A 17,899-nucleotide genomic window follows, 5' to 3' on the forward strand; every position below is an offset into this window, starting at 1 on the left:
TCAAAAAACAGTTCAAACACTTGAAAAATTATGTACAGATGTAGTGCGAAAAGGTTTTCCTTCGTGTTTTTCCGGATTCGTTGGTATTTGTCATGCTAGTTCAGACAGCGTCAGTACATCTTGTAACCGAGACTGACTGAAATAGTTAATGTTTCCTTAAAAATAAGGAAATTTTTTTCGCTCTAGGTACATTCTGTAACACCTAAGTGTAAGTTTTATACGAAATGAAATGATTCCTTGTTTTATCGGAAAGTGAAAATGCTATCTAACATAAATTTGATCTTAATTTACAACCAAAAACTCCATTTTCTCATAAATCACAATGAAATATGTTTCACAAAACCACGGCGCAACATTTAAAATTTGAATTTTAACTAGAATTAATTGCATTATGCCGTGCACTTTATAGTTCACGTTAAATTATATTATATTCGGTGTAATCCAGGTCACACTATCATCATCATCCCCCTTGCGTTATCCCGGCATTTGCCACAACTCATGGGACCCTGGGGTCCGCTTTGACAAATAATCCATAATTGTAACAAAAAATAAATCTATCCTGTTTCCAAATGTATATGGACACGGTCATATCACGCGATTCTTGATCACATCATTTACTTAGATTCGCACAAAGAACAGTCGCCGATATACACTTCCCTGAATAAATATCTTACGTGTGTATGAAGTAGGTATCATAAAAATCAGATAACTTTTAAATTCAAAATGGGTTCTCATACTTAGTCAAATCCATTGTGTCTACACGTACTAGTATGTAAATATATAATCCTTTTAGATAGCCTCTCGACAAAGACCAGTTGAGCGTGCCCAAAACTCAGTCAAAATGTCTAGATAGTCCGTCCGTATTTAAAGCATTTACGCGTCAATTTTCTTAGTGGAAGTTATCGAAAACATAAAAAATCATTATGATATTAAAAATCAATTTTTAAATTACTGAGTAGATTGCTACCATTAGCGACCCATAAAAATGCATATGAAGCTATCAACGATTTTTAAGCAGCTATTACCGATTGTGTTATAAGTATGAGTAATTACCTGAACGCCCAGCGAGTACACAGTACAGCAACACCTAGTATAGTGGCATAGTCCACAGGTAACGGGTAATTTATTAAAAACATGTTCAGCATTGTCATAAAATTGAAATTTGATAATTAATTAATTGATGGATTTCATTAAATTTAGTTTGATGTTTAACAGCCATAACAGAGATTTTTTTTTATAAATTACTCGGTGGCAAAGTTTGTTTAACCTTCGTATCTTGAAACCCTCGCAACCCTCAGATGCTACATTCTGAACCACTCGCTACGCTCATGGATCAATATTGAAGTCTTTAGCTTGCTCGAGTATCATTATTAGATAGTAGGTATCAATATTTGTACGTGCGGTTAAACAACAAATTTGCCCCCTTGTAAAACAAATTTAACTTTTGTCGTGATATTTTTAGGGTTCCGTAGTCAACTAGGAACCCTTATAGTTTCGCCATGTCTGTCTGTCCGTCCGTCCGTCCGTCCGTCCGTCCGTCCGTCCGTCTGTCCGTCCGTCCGTCCGTCCGTCCGTCCGCGGATAATCTCAGTAACCGTTAGCACTAGAAAGCTGAAATTTGGTACCAATATGTATATCAATCACGCCAACAAAGTGCAAAAATAAAAAATGAAAAAAAAATTTTTATTAGGGTACCCCCCCTACATGTAAAGTGGGGGCTGATTTTTTTTTTCATTCCAACCCCAACGTGTGATATATTGTTGGATAGGTATTTAAAAATGAATAAGGGTTTACTAAGATCGTTTTTTGATAATATTAATGTTTTCGGAAATAATCGCTCGTCCCCCCCCTCTAACTTTTGAACCATATGTTTAAAAAATATGAAAAAAATCACAAAAGTAGAACTTTATAAATACTTTCTAGGAAAATTGTTTTGAACTTGATAGGTTCAGTAGTTTTTGAAAAAAATAAGGAAAACTACGGAACCCTACACTGAGCGTGGCCCGACACGCTCTTGGCCGGTTTTTTCCTACAGTGCTGCAAGAGAGGCACAACCCAAGAGGCTGTATTAGGCAACTCTTCTTGGTACCAAAGCCACATTTTTGTTAAAACTTGTATGATTGTAATAATTGTATGGCTTTATTAATATCCTTAATATTATAACCTACTTATTTAGGAACGATCGGTCATACCTTCTCATGGTTTGTAATAGCGATTTCTATGAGTCGTTGAAAGAATATGTAAGCACTAACGTAAAATGTATGACCGACCCATATTAAACAACATTATTATTGTTATTTTATTATTGTTGTGGCTACTAAACACTTTGTTATTACGTGATATTCAAAATTTTTGACATAAAATCAGTTTTTATGGGTAAAACTCCTTCACAAACAATGTCTTACACAATATCCGTTTTCCAAAAATATTGTTATTTTAGTAAACTTTACAACGTCAAAAGAAGAAAACTAAGTACAAATGTGTATGTCGTTAATAGCTTTTTGAAAAAAACTATTATTTGGGTCTCAAATAATCTATAAACATACTTATTTTTCTAAAGAATAATATTGTAAAAGAAAGAAAAAACTTAACATGACGTTATAGTTATTACCGACCTATGGGTCGTTGATAGCTGTTACTACTAAAACTGATGAAGCTATCACCGCCCAAATTTAATTTCATGTTTTATGTATATTAATGGATGTTTTTTAACAAATCGTGATAACCAATCTATAATTTATAAATGACTGAATATAATTAACAACAAAAGTAAATGTAAAATAGTCAATTGTTAACATAAACGTCTTAGCCAGATAAGTCAAATCCTTACTTGAAAGTGCAAGCGCCAGTATGGAATGTCCTTCTTCTTCGGTACCCACGACTTGATTGACGTATTATTATGATTTCTCGAACTACCACTCTGATCGGCTTAACTTATTTCTTTTATCTAAATATAGTTCTGTGACAAAGAGCTAAGTTTCGCATTCTTATTCCTCTCACACCTAGATATCCATCGTATAAATCACCGAGAACACTATAATAAAAGCTTTACAAACAATCCAAATTTTGTTCAGTAGCGACATTACGGGACAATTCCGGAGCGTATAAATTTCGCAGGGAAATTTCTTTATTTGCTCAAGACGGTCCGACGGCGATATGTGTAGATAATGCAGTAGAGGCATTTCCAAATGCAACCATTGTATCTGAACTTTTTAAGATAAAATATAAGATGCCGACGACGTATCAACATGAAATTTCTATAGTGTTCTTTTTGCGGTTCATGTGATGACGAAGCCCCGCTAAGCGGGGATCATAATCTCAGTCTAAAATCTTTACAACAAGTTTGTGTCTACACAATGACTATATTTGATGTTATAAGTAGAACTCGTTGTCGTCAGGCTGTCAATTTTTAATTCCATCATTTAAAATAGGTATTATAAGGTTCGGTATTCGCTAAGGGTGAAATAATTCTACTTATCTAAAATCGCTCGTTGAAAACATCCTACGCATGCATTCAGCTTTCAGTGGTTCGAAAATAGAATCCTGAACTTGCGAGTTTTTTAACACACGAGAAGTAAAATACATTTGCACCCGAGTGTAACACAAAACTTTTCCCCTCACTATAGCGAGGAAACAACTACGCAAAAAATGCGTTTATCACTGCTTCCAGTAGTTCCACAGGTGGTAAATCATCTTTATTACTAGATTCACCTACTTTTTAACACGCTTTTATTAGGTCGTCGTGTATGTAACTAACTATGTAATGGAATCTGCGGAGGCTAATTTAACCATCTTCCAAGGATCGTAGCGTAATGAAAATTGGCAGCTGTATGTAGTTCTGATGACAATACAATAATATGATACTGTTGAACTGATCTGATGATGGAGCCCGAAGATATGAACTGGAACTACATGATGGAACATCGTATCATAGCTGTTTTTGGGTTTCTTAGAAAAGTCTTGTAATGAACTTAGACTACGATTAGGTTTCAAGGTCTGATGATGGAGCCGGAAGATATGAACTGGAACTACATGATGGAACATCGTATCATAGCTGTTTTTGGGTTTCTTAGAAAAGTCTTGTAATAAACTTTGACTACGATTAGGTTTCAAGGTCTGATGATGGAGCCGGAAGATATGAACTGGAACTACATGATGGAACATCGTATCATAGCAGTTTTTGGGTTTCTTAGAAAAGTCTTGTAATGAACTTTGACTACGATTAGGTTTCAACACAGATGTCATATATACCATAGATCAAGCAAACGTATCTACTTAGCGTGTCAAATGAACTCAGTGAAATCCACTGAGTTGTCCGTCTTTACTCGCAGCTTGCAGCTTTCGGGCGTCAATTTTTGTAAGTTGAAGTCAACCAACACATAAAAAATGCCTCGTTACGTGATATTCAATTGCAACAACACAAAACTTATGAACAATCAAGAGCCTGAGACATATTTAAAATTACAGGCAAGAATCAACTTCAGTACAAAATTTGACACGCTCGGCCACTATACAAATATATGAATTTGTTTCTTCTATCTAAATTCAGTTCTGTGGGTTTCAAGGTCTGATGATGAAGCTGGAAGATATGACCTGGAACTACATGATGGAACATCGTATCAAAGCTGTTTTTGGGTTTCTTAGAAAAGTCTTGTAATAAACTTTGACTACGATTAGGTTTCAAGGTCTGATGATGAAGCTGGAAGATATGACCTGGAACTACATGATGGAACATCGTATCATAGCTGTTTTTGGGTTTCTTAGAAAAGTATTGTAATGAACTTTGACTACGATTAGGTTTCAAGGTCTGATGATGGAGCCGGAAGATATGAACTGGAACTACATGATGGAAATTCGTGTCATAGCTGTTTTCTGGTTTCTTAGAAAAGTCTTATAATGAACTTTGACCAGGTCTGATAATGAAGCCCGAAGATTGGCACTGGCATTCCATGATGGCATATCGTATCATAGTTGTGGTTGCGCTTGTGAGAAGGGCCACGTTATGAACTTTGAACGTTACGTTTTCAACGTTATAACAAACCTATTATTGACCGAAGCGAAGCGAAGCCTAAGTTAGGTTAGGGTTTTCATGCGACCCTTATGAGCGAAAAAAGGAAAGACCGAATAAGTATCTAAACTGTTAAGTCAGGTAAGGGTCTTTTTTGTGACCCTTAAATATGCAGCCCAGGTCGCGGGCTAGCGTCCACATGCAAAAGAAAAATTGATAACAAAAGCAAAATTGGGGGCGGGGGCGAAGCCCCCCGCAAAAAAGAAAGATCAACGTAGTGTGTAAAATAAGTTGGGCTAGGGTTTTTTTTGTGACCCTTAAGAGTAAAAGTAAGAGGGGCTCGGGGGGCGAAGCCCCCCGCATAAAAGAAAGATCAATGTAATATATAAAATAAGTTGGGTAAGGGTTTTCTTGTGACCCTTACGAGCAAATAAAGGGGGGCTCGGGGAGCGAAGCCCACCGCAAAAAAAAAGATCAACAAAGTATGTAAAATAAGTTGGGTTAGGGTTTTCTTGTGACCCTTAAGAGCAAAACTAAAGGGGGTTCGGGGGGCGAAGACCCCCGTCTAAAAGAAAGATCAACGTAGTATTTAAAATAAGTTGGGTTAGGGTTTTCTTGTGACCCTTAAGAGCAAAGAAAGGGGGGCTCGGGGGGCGAAGCTCCCCGCAAAAAAAGGATCAACAAAGTATGTAAAATAAGTTGGGTTAGGGTTTTCTAGTGACCCTTAAGAGCAAAAGTAAGGGGGGCTCGGGGCGCGAAGACCCCCGCATAAAAGAAAGATCAACGTAGTATTTAAAATAAGTTGGGTTAGGGTTTTCTTGTGACCCTTAAGAGCAACGAAATGGGGGCTCGGGGGGCGAAGCCCCCCGCATAAAAAAATGATCAATGTAATATTTAAAATAAGTTGGGTTAGGGTTTTCTTGTGACCCTTAAGAGGAAAGAAAGGGGGCCTCGGGGGGCGAAGCCCCCAGCATAAAAGGAAGATCAATGTAATTTTTAAAATAAATTAGGTTAGGGTTTTCTTGTGACCCTTAAGGGCAAAAGTAAGGGGGGGTTCGGGGGCGAAGCCCCCGCATAAAAAAAAGATCAACGTAATATTTAAAATAAGTAGGGTTAGGGTTTACTTGTGACCCTTAAGTGCAAAAGTAAGGGGGGCTCGGGAGGCGAAGCCCCCCGCATAAAAAAAAGATCAACGTAATATTTAAAATAAATTAGGTTAGGGTTTTCTTGTGACCCTTAAGGGCAAAAGTAAGGGGGGGTTCGGGGGCGAAGCCCCCGCATAAAAAAAGATCAACGTAATATTTAAAATTAATTAGGTTAGGGTTTTCTTGTGACCCTCAAGTGCAAAAGTAAGGGGGGCTCGGGAGGCGAAGCCCCCCGCATAAAAGAAAGATCAACTTAATATTTAAAATAAGTTGGGTTAGGGTTTTCTTGTGACCCTTAACAGCAAAGAAAAGGGGGCTCGGGGGCGAAGCCCCCGCATAAAAAAGATCAACGTAATATTTAAAATAAATTAGGTTAGGGTTTTCTTGTGACCCTTAAGGGCAAAAGTAAGGGGGGTTCGGGGCGAAGCCCCCGCATAAAAAAGATCAACGTAATATTTAAAATTAATTAGGTTAGGGTTTTCTTGTGACCCTTAAGTGCAAAAGTAAGGGGGGCTCGGGGGGCAAAGCCCCCCGCATAAAGAAAGATCAACGTAATATTTAAAATAAGTTGGGTTTGGGTTTTCTTGTGACCCTTAAGAGCAAAGAAAGGGGGGGCTCGGGGGGCGAAGCCCCCGCAAAAAAAAAATATCAACGTAGTATTCAAAATAAGTTGGTTTAGGGTTTTCTTGTGACCCTCAAGAGTATATAAACAAAAGGGGGGCTCGGGGGGCGAAGCCCCCGCATAAAAGAAAGATCAACGTAGTATTTAAAATAAGTTGGGTTAGGGTTTTCTTGTGACCCTTAAGAGCAAAAGTAAGGGGGCTCGGGGGGCAAAGCCCCCCGCATAAAAGAAGATCAACGTAATATTTAAAATAAATTAGGTTATGGTTTTTTTTGTGACCCTTAAGAGCAAAGAAAGGGGGGTTCTGGGGGCGAAGCCCCCCGCATAAAAAAAAGATCAACGTAATATTTAAATTAAATTACGTTAGGGTTTTCATGTGACCCTTAAGGGCAAAAGTAAGGGGGGGTTCGGGGGCGAAGCCCCTCGCATAAAAAAAAGATCAAAGTAATATTTAAAATTAATTAGGTTAGGGTTTTCTTGTGACCCTTAAGTGCAAAAGTAAGGGGGGCTCGGGGGGCGAAGCCCCCCGCATAAAAGAAAGATCAACGTAATATTTAAAATAAGTTGGGTTAGGGTTTTCTTGTGACCCTTAAGAGCAAAGAAAGGGGGGCTCGGGGGGCGAAGCCCCCCGCATAAGAGAAAGATCAATGTAATATTTAAAATAAGTTGGGTTAAGGCTTTCTTGTGACCCTTAAGAACAAAAGTAAGGGGGGCAAAAGTAAGGGCTTTATTAACGAAAAATTTCACGCCACGCCACTGCTAAGCACGTCGCGAAGGTCTACAGATCCCAGAGCCACTATCAGTCTTTTAGTTGCTTAGCAAACTGTCGCATCCACGTTCCATATCCAGGTTCAACCCCACGCAAATATACTAGAGAGCGACTGAGAAAATTCAACCTTTTGTCTCTTTCCTACTCTGTAAGATGAAATCCTTAAGTTCTGTATTGCATTAATCTTCAAATTAACGCAGCACTATGAAAAAATGTTTAAATGAATGACTTTATTGCGATAAACTTGGTACCTATACATCAGGTGGTATAGTTTAGTTTAGTTTAGTTTATTGATCTCTCAATACAATTTTCATATTTAAAGTAAAAGAGTACAATAGCAATTACTTATTGTATAGCGATCGTCGTAATGTACATAATGTAAACAATTCAATTCATAAAACATTTTAAGAACCATTGGTTACGTTATAAATCAGTTTTATCATTAATTATTTAAATAAAATGGTTTCACAATGAATAAAAAATAATTTTACTATTAAATAATGTCAAATTAAATAAATAAAGACAGAAAGTGTCTAATAAAAATATGTCAAATGAATTAGTTACTACATAATAAAATAGTAATTATTATTAATTCTTATTAAGTAGCAATACGTGTTAAGCCACCGGCTTGTGAAATTCGCCTACTTGAAATAATATTTTTGTTTAAATTTTAAATATATTTCATTATTAACGACTAAAAAGTATAAAATAAATTTATAGTTTAAAAAACTCTAGAAAAACACGCTTTTATAAATGCACGTAAAAGCCAAAAATAAATTACGGATCGTTCAAGTTGTCTCTATTGCTGGGATGAAGAGTAAACTATGTGCTTTTAATTATAATATTTGATTGTAAAAGCGTGGGGCGCTGTAACAGGAAAAACTTTTTGTATAACTTGCTGAGAAATCAAGTTAAGCTATATTACGAGAAGCAGTTTACACAGATTGGCGCGCTAACTGGACTTGCAGCACGACTGCAGCGCCCCACGCTTTTACAATCAAATATTATAATTAAAGCACATAGTTTACTCTTCATCCCAGCAATAGAGACAACTTGAACGATCCGTAATTTATTTTTGGCTTTTACGTGCATTTATAAAAGCGTGTTTTTCTAGAGTTTTTTAAACTATAAATTTATATCAATTTTAAAGCAGTTAATTTGGCTTTATTCAAGGACAAATTACTTTACCCACTAGTGGATAAAATGCGTTTTTACCCGCTGGTATTAAAGGACAAAACACGTGTTTCCGAGCTAGTAAGGGGAAAACGTCTTTACTTTTCTTCGATGCGACACACATTACAGGCATCGAAAGGATAGCGTATGTAGCGAGAACATTGGCACCTACAAACAAAGAACCCTTTTATTGAACGCCGGCCCTGCATGTCTTGATATGCTTTGCAATCTTGCATATTTTACACTAAAATGTTCATCCCTTCTGTGCCGCATACAACTGTGTCCAGAAAGACTCACCTATCACGAGTGGCACAGCGCCAAAGTAACCTGCCACGTTGATACGCTCGTACCCTGTATACTCGTGTTGAGAATACGTCATGATAGTAATGGTACTAATGTGATTTACTTATCATGATTGCAGAAGCGCTGGTAGCCTAGTTGTAATTGCGTGCGACTTTCGTTCCGGAGGTCGCGGGCTTGCACCAATGAGTTTTTCGTAGTTTTTATAATAGAGTCGGGGTCAGCCTACGTATGGTTTGGTGGGGCAAACAGGCAATTAATAGCAAGACGAGGAACTGGCCCCGTAGCGAATGGCATTTACCGACTACAAACGAAAGCGATAATTGGATTTCGCGTTTATAAAGCGCGATAGAGATAGATATTATTGCGCTTCGTTTCGTGAGCGTTTCGTAAGAAATCTGAATTCAAAGGTTTATTATTTTTTGCTTTTTAGTTTCTCCGTGTTTTGTAATGCGCCTATTTTTGAAGGCGGTTTTTTTACGTTTATTTTTCAAGTTCTGTTTTGTCACGTTAATGGGCTACTAATGTTTTATTTTACATAACTTTTGTAAATAATATATGTACTCGTATATAGCGTTTATTTGTAAAATATCCATTGCAGGCTTTTTACACCAGCCTGTGCGGACGAAGGTCGAATTGCTATAAATAGGATGTGCTTGAATCATCTGTTATAGATGCAAAGGCCTATTATTATTATTATATAAACTGTACATCTTACTTTTCAGTGTTTTATTTATCGTCGCCGTCGCCGATCACCTACAGCTTTTTTGTATGGGTTTTATCTGTCCCGGTACTATATCGTTCTTGGTTCTAGAAAGCAATCAAATAAATGAATGCCATTTACTGTGACATTTACTCCATCAAGTAACGTCCAAAACTAATTGTGCCCTACAATTTTCGCGAGAACAGTCACCAAAAAAAATTCTAATGTAGGTATTTTATATTTTTCCTACTCAGAATCACGAGCCCTTTCGATCTAGGACAAAAAATAAAACAAAAAAATGGTCCCGAAATGTTCTATTATTTCACATACTTTCACTTTGTAACCGCTGTACAAAGTGTTTGAAAAATAGTAACGAAGTGGAAAAATTAAATTTGGGACGATTTTTTTACCTAGTAGGATCGAAAGGTCTCACCTAATTCTGAGTGGGAAAAACGTTAAATTTACCTATTTTGAAAAAAAAAGGTTTAGAATCTTTTTTAGCGAAAATGATCTGTAGCCATTAGAAACATTGTTACTCGATCGTAGCTCAACGCAGGTGCTAATCGAAAAAGTTCAGGCGTTGGGTTATTGACTCGCAAAAGTTTTCTAATCGCCGATATACGTGTTTACCGGTAACTTTCGATGGGAATTAAATAGGCGGGATAGATTGTTTCACGGTGCTTTTAGGGGATTGTGAATAACAAGGATGAAGTGAAACAAATAGGTAACTAATTTACTTGAAAGGTATAAAAATTCTTAGTTAATTAGTCTGATCTTATGATTGTGAGACAATTTTTCGTATGTCACAATTTGGATTTCTTTCAACCCCTTTTTGCCAAGAGTGGCACTGAGACTTAGTGGTTCATGTGCTCTGCCTACCCCTTTATGGGATACAGGCGTGATTATATTATGTCCTATGAATGTTTTTTCGTACACGCGTCCCTAAACACTTTTTGGTAAACTAATTTTTAACATTATTATTGAGCACTTTTTTAGACTTAGGTACTTTTTTCGATTGACGTCCGGTCAGTGCTAAGCCAATGGCCCTGGGTTCGAATCCCGGTAAAGACATTTATTTATACGACGAGATGAATGGATGTTTTTATATGCGCTCTTTAATTGCCTAAACCTTCTTGAGGTTACCATGGGGCTTAATATTTGTCTTTAACTCTTATTTATTTAATCTTCTTATCGTGTGAAGGGATCATAAGTTCTAAACTGAATAGTATTTTGCCAATACCTTGCCACCTCCAACCCTATTTATTTAATCTTTCTCTTTGTCCTACCCTTTTCCCATTATTTGGGGTCGGGTCTCCTCACTCGTCTGCGCCAGGATACTCTGTCCTGGATTGTCTTTTCAGGCAAATGGGCTTCCTTGAGGTCTCTTTGTATTTTTGACCACCAGGTTAGTGGCGGGCGGCCTCCACCTCTTTTCCGCTCAGGCAAACCTAGTGCAATCTGAACCACATGGTCCTCACTGCGTCTTTTGATATGTCCGTACCACCTGAGACGGTTCTCGGTGAGTTTCTGGGCGATTGGTGCGACTTTAAAGCTGCCTCTTATATATTCGTTGCGCACTTTATCGAGCCGAGTCACACCTCCCGCCCATCTCAACATCTTCATCTCATTGACGTGGACCTTATGTTCGTGGATTTTCTTGACTGTCCAGCATTCGGATCCGTACAATAGGGCTGGGCGAACTGCAGTTTTGTACACTTTGCCCTTCACCCTTACGGGCATACGATGATCACACAGTACTCCTGTCAGCGTTCTCCATTTTTGCCACGCGACACTTATGCGATGTGTGACGTCGTCATCCACGTTTGCATCTGGTGTTAGCATGGAGCCCAGATATTTGAACTTCCTCACTGTTGGTATGGGTGTTGTACCGATGTGTATTGTGTCTTGCTTTGTGTTTCCACTGAAGGAGCATTGCATGTGTTCGGTTTTGCTCCTACTAACACGTAGGCCGTACTTTTCCAGGGACTGTGTCCACATATTGAGGAGTTCCTGCAGATGTTGTGCAGTATTTGCGGCTAGTACAACATCGTCTGCATACAGCATGGTCCATGGTAACGGTGCCGGTATGTCCTTAGTGAGGTAATCCATCACCAGATTAAAAAGTAAAGGGCTCAGCGCAGAACCCTGGTGGACGCCTACTTTAACCTCAAAAGCTTTGCTTAGACCCGCCAGGCTTCGAACTTTTGTGGTAGCACCGTAGTACATGTCCTGAATAATCTGGATGTAGTATTCCGGTACGTTTTGGGCTCGAAGTGCTTGCCATACAAGTTTACGTGGCACGCGGTCAAACGCCTTTTCAAGGTCGATGAATGCTAGATGTAGGTCTACTTTATTGATTTTATGCTTTTCCATCAAGATTCTGATCGCTTGTATGGCGTCGGTGGTGGATTTGGAAGCAGTGAACCCAAACTGACATGGAGATATCCTGATGAGCGCTGTGATACGTTTGTTAATGATCCGTTCCCATATTTTCAGCGTATGCGAGGTAAGTTTTATACCTCTATAATTTTCGCACTCTGCCACGTCTCCTTTATTTTTGTAGAAGGGCAGTAGCTTTTTCGCCACGACTCCGGGATATTTTTGGTGGTTAAGATGGCGTTAAACAGCCTGGTCAGCCAGGTTACTGCCGGCGGGCCTAATCGCTTCCATAAGTCCGCCGGTACTTCGTCTGGGCCTAGGGCTTTACGATTTTTCATTGCTGTGATCGCTAGTTTGACCTCTCCTTCGTCCACATTTTTTATAGGACCATGTGTGGCATTTTGAGGTGCTGGTTCTTCATGTGGGAATTCCTCATTAAGTAGTTGCTCATAGTATTCTAACCACCTGTCGTTAATCTGTTCGTTGTTTGTGATTAGTTGATGATTTTTGTTCTTTATGTACTTATTTACTCTATTATACTTCGTGTATCAATCGAGGATGATATTCTGGTTTACATGCAGCAGTACGAGGAATCGTACCATCTTCGTCACACATTCAGAGTTATAACAACCTAAAAAGGAATCCTTAATAGTGCCGTCTCGCTCATGCCCTTTACCGTGAGAACCCCGGCTGCGCGGCCGCCGCCGGCGCGGGGTTTGCACAACTACCTCATTTCGTGATTTTGTGCCATCTAAGTCACACTTAAATTTTTTCGTGAAAATAAATTAAGTAGTGCCAAGTGTTCAGTGATTTTTCAAAATACACAATGGGAAAAAGGAAACGCTCAAGGAATGAAGATTATTCTAACATACTCCGAAAGGTTAAAAAGTTAGAAGCAAAATTAAGGCGTCGGCGCCGTTCATTTTCTACATCGTCTGAGAGTGACTACGAGCATCGACGTTATTATGAAATGGACAATATGGATATTCAAGGTAATTAAAATACAACGTGTCTTTGTTCTCCACTCCACGTAAATCGTGATGAGTATTTAAACCCCACTTTAATAGTGAGGGGAACGAACATAGACTATAATCTCCACTAAATGTGTTGAGACAGTTAACAGTATACAACTATTTCCTCCACTAAACGTGTCGAGGCAGTTTTTCAAACATACATAGGTATACCCATATTCCTCCACTAAATGTGTCGAGGCAGTTTACAAGCATATACCTTATCCCTCCACTAAATGTGTCGAGGCGGTTTACAGTATCGAGGCGGTTAACAATCATATTCATTTATACCTATTTTCTCCACTAAATGTGTTGAGACTCCACGTAAATCGTGTTTCTTGTTTGGGCCCCACTTTAAACAGTGACGAGGCAAATATCTACATTATTACCAAATAATTTTTTTTTAGGAGATGAAATCATAGATTTGGACGAAGTGGGTGTTCATTCTCAGCCTACCCACAATGAGATAGATTACGCCGCCCCCTACCCGCCGCCGCCATCGCCTTCGAGCGCGCAGCCCGCATCGTTCGCGGAGCGCGTACCGTCAGCGCACGCCGCGCCCGCGCCCGCGCCCCTCGCGCAGGCGGCGCCGCCCGGTGCATTGTCTGCGCCGACCGTACCGCCACAGTCCGAGCCGTGCGCCCTAAGTGCGCTCGCTGAGTGTTCTGCGCCGCCCGTGACGAGTGCGCCGCCTATGCAAGATGACGTTCCAACTGCGCCTAGTGCGCCGTCTAATGTGATGTATAACCAAACTCCTAATATTAACTGTACATCGAAGATAAATACAGACGAGGCTCTTACAGATGAGTATGTACCGTCGCTAGATCCGGAAATACTTCAATTGCTAGGCGACGACCCTACTACGGAGAAAAATACGGTGCTGATTTGCATAAGGATATTGCCTCAAGATGGGCACATATATATTCTAATGGTTTGCCTAAAGAGGTCCAATTGGAGCTTGCAAAAAATTATTTGCCGCCAAAAAATTGCCCAAATATTACTGCCCCTAAACTTAATCCCGAAATTAAAGCAGCTCTTTCTGAAATAAACCTCAAGAAAGATTTATACAGTCAAAGTAAACAAAATCAGATTTCTACAAGTCTTGCTGCCATAGGACAAGTTCTCAATTGGGCCCTTTTACCAAACAATAATATGCCCCAAGACATAATAAAAGCTTTAGGCGATGCTGGAAGATTAATATGTGACATTCATCATAGAGAATCCCTGTCGCGCCGTTATGCGATATTAAATATTTTAAACAAAAATGTGAGGGATGCTCTCAAGGACACTCGATGCGACGAATATCTCTTTGGCAACGACCTGAGTGATCATATCAAGTCATCTAAGGCAATAAACAAAACTGGTTCAGACATGAAGTTTACACCATTACGCCCTGCATACAGGCCGCCTGCAACACAGTTTCAGCGGGGAGCTTTAAACTCGAGGGGGGCGCCGCCGCGCATACCTGCAGCGACCGAGCCGCGGCCGACCCACGCGCCCGCGCCCCACCGGCCGTACCGCCAGCAGGAGCGCCGCCCGCCGCCAGCGCCGGCGCCGAGGGTCGCCGCTACAGCAGCTACACGCGGCACCAGCACTACCAGCGCACGGGCAGGCGTTAGCAGAGGATCTCCAGGTACCTATTGCTGGTCGCTTAAAGTATTTTTATCATAAATGGTGTGAAATTACTGACGACCCTACTATTTTGAGTTGGATTAAAGGATATAAAATTCCTCTTATAGACAGACCGGTTCAAATGATACAACCGATGAACAGTGTTTGTCATGGTCATAAACAGGCTGAAATTATTGATGGTTGTATTTTAGATCTCTTAGATGCGAATTATGTATCACCATGTACACCATGTGAAGGACAGTTCGTTTCGCCTATTTTTACTGTATCAAAACCTAACGGCAAGCACCGATTCATATTAAATTTGAAGCAACTTAACACATATGTCAAAGTTGAACACTTCAAAATGGAAGATTATCGAACTGCACTTAAATTGCTTGACCATAATTATTTTTTAGCAACCTTAGATCTGACAGACGCTTACTTTCTAGTACCTATAGATGAGAATGACAGAAAACTGTTGCGTTTTCAATGGAATAATCAAATGTACGAATTTAATGTACTTCCGAATGGCTTATGTTCGGCGCCTTACGTTTTTACAAAAATATTAAAGCCAGTACTAGGATACTTACGCTTGTCAGGACATTTGTCAGTAAATTATTTAGACGATTTTTTGTGCATAGGGAGATCTTACAATGAGTGCTTAACAAACGTTAACAATTTACGTTGCGTTTTAGAATCGCTAGGATTTGTCATTAACTTCGCTAAAAGCGAACTGATACCAAAACAGATTTGCAAATTTCTAGGATTTGTTTTTAATACCACGGACATGACTATTTTTTTACCTGACGAGAAAAAACAGCGCATTAAATCTCAAGCCTTAGAACTTTTGTGTAAAAATAAATGTACAATTCGATATTTTGCTGAATTTTTAGGACTTTTAACCTCTGCCTGCCCAGCTGTTAGTTATGGTTGGATGTATACGAAGTTATTTGAACGAGAAAAACTTTTAGCTCTTGGTGATTCACAAAATTATAACAAACAAATGACGATACCAAATAATATAATACAAGATTTATTATGGTGGAAAGATAACATAGAGTCGTCATTTTCACCTATTCGAAAAAATAATTATTTACTTGAAATCTTCAGTGATGCATCTAACACCGGCTGGGGTGTAGCATGCAAAGGTCAAAGTACAAGTGGCAATTGGTCAAATGCACAAATGAAATTACACATTAACACGTTAGAACTGTTAGCCGCGTATTATGGTATTAAAATTTTTGCCGCGGGTCTACAAAATTGTAATATATTGTTGAGAATAGACAACACAACTGCCATATGTTACATTAACCGCATGGGCGGTGTTCAGCACCCTCATTTAAATGAAATTTCTAGGAAAATATGGCAATTGTGTGAAAGTCTAAACATTCATGTCTTTGCATCCTACATTCGATCTTGCGAGAATATAATAGCAGATAAGGAATCTCGTCGAATTAACATAGACACCGAATGGGAGATTTCAGATGAAGTATTCACTCAAATGTGTAGATTATTAGGAAACCCAACATTTGACCTATTTGCCAGTGCACAGAATTACAAATGTCAAAGATACGCTTCATGGAAACTTGACCCTTATGCTGAAATAGTAGACGCGTTTACCTTCAACTGGCAGGGAATTTTCTTTTACGCCTTCCCTCCATTCAGTCTAATTACCAGACTGTTAGAAAAAATTAAATTAGATAAAGCAGTCGGTATTGTAGTAGTACCGTACTGGCCATCACAGCCATGGTTTCCCTTGTGGTCCAGGCTTGTTGTTTCTGAAAAAATATTTTTCGGCCCTCATATGTCTTTGTTACACTCTCCTTTCAGAGTCTGTCATCCGCTTCATGCGAGCCTTATCCTGGTGGCAGCGAAATTATCAGGCAATCTATGATCAAGCGCGGGGTCCCACAAGCATCCTTGGACGTAATGATGGCCTCCTTTGCTAAAAATACTTTAAAGCAATATAGTAGTTCTATCAAATGTTGGTGGTATTTTTGTAAAACAAATAATGTTGATTTATATAATGCTGATTATACTAAGATTATAGCGTTCCTAACTACAAAACTTAATGAAGGCGCCAGTTACAGTAGTTTAAATATACATAGGTCCGCTTTGTCTATATTATTAGGTTCAAATGCGACTTCAAATGATAACATTAATCGATTTTTTAAAGGGGTATTTAGATTAAACCCTCCAAATCCTAAATATCAATCAACTTGGGATACAAATGTTGTATTAAATTATTTATCGAATGTATACCCTTACGATAACATAGCACTAGCTGATTTGACATATAAGACTTGCGCGCTTTTAGCTATAGCGTCTGCTCAAAGAATGCAAACGATTAGTTTAATTAAGCTTCAAAATATTAAAATACAAAATGATGCAATTGTTATTAAAATATCTGATTTTATTAAAACATCGCGGCCCGGAACCTACCAACCACTCATCAGATTACCTTTCATTTTAGAGAGGCCCAGTGTTTGTCCAGCTTTGGCACTTCGAAATTATATAGATAAAACTAGGGCTTTACGGTCAAATCATTCGGAAGGAAATCTTTTTATTAGTACCCGAAAGCCTCACAAAACTGTAGGTTCACAAACGTTAGCACATTGGGTAAAACATGTGTTAGAGAAAAGCGGTGTTGATATAACATTATTTGGAGCTCACAGTACGCGTGCAGCGTCCACATCGGCCGCGCACAGCTCCGGAGTTAACCTGGAAGTGGTTCGTAAGGCTGCGGGCTGGAGCGATACTTCTAATGTATTCCTTAAATATTACTGTCGGGAAGTAGTACACACTGATAAAGACCAATTTGTTAATGCTTTATTTAGGAACGATTTGGATGAGAACTAGATAAATTACTTTTATTTTATTAAGTGTTTATATACTTAAGAAAACGATAAATGTATTTTTATACTAGTTTTTGTAAACCGTTGAAAGTATACATTTACATGTACCTACATTACCTGATTGATCTCGATATTTACTAATGTTTGTTTCAATTATTGTTACTAATACTATAATTAATATGATTATATTGAGTTGGTTTTTCGACATTTTAGTTTATTTTCTGAGCTGATGTTATGCTCTAAACATCTGCATGTAAACCAGAATATCATCCTCGATTGATACACGAAGTATAATTAATAATCAAACGAACTTACCTGTGAAGT

At 38.8% G+C, this 17,899-nt stretch overlaps 1 protein-coding gene across 1 annotated transcript; it reads left to right on the plus strand.

Moving 5' to 3' along the window:
• Positions 1–12,964: 12,964 nt before the first annotated feature.
• LOC125242769 lies at positions 12,965–17,780 on the plus strand. The gene is made up of 4 exons (XM_048151704.1): positions 12,965–13,091; positions 13,517–13,986; positions 14,581–14,742; positions 16,551–17,780. Exons 1-4 carry the CDS (start codon positions 13,070–13,072, stop codon positions 17,577–17,579), a joined length of 1,683 nt encoding a protein of 560 aa, XP_048007661.1. The 5' UTR covers positions 12,965–13,069; the 3' UTR covers positions 17,580–17,780.
• Positions 17,781–17,899: the final 119 nt, after the last annotated feature.

Source organism: Leguminivora glycinivorella, chromosome 3 (assembly GCF_023078275.1).
Source record: "Leguminivora glycinivorella isolate SPB_JAAS2020 chromosome 3, LegGlyc_1.1, whole genome shotgun sequence".
Taxonomy (NCBI): domain Eukaryota; kingdom Metazoa; phylum Arthropoda; class Insecta; order Lepidoptera; family Tortricidae; genus Leguminivora; species Leguminivora glycinivorella.

What these genes read in the sequence shown, in the direction of transcription:
- LOC125242769 (XM_048151704.1), top strand. Translation starts at nt 13,070, where the DNA reads ATGGACAATATGGATATTCAAG. An exon ending in CTACTACGGAGAAAAATACG is followed by an intron (nt 13,987 to 14,580) that starts GTGCTGATTTGC and finishes GCATACCTGCAG; the next exon opens with CGACCGAGCCGCGGCCGACC. An exon ending in CGTTAGCAGAGGATCTCCAG is followed by an intron (nt 14,743 to 16,550) that starts GTACCTATTGCT and finishes CTCTCCTTTCAG; the next exon opens with AGTCTGTCATCCGCTTCATG.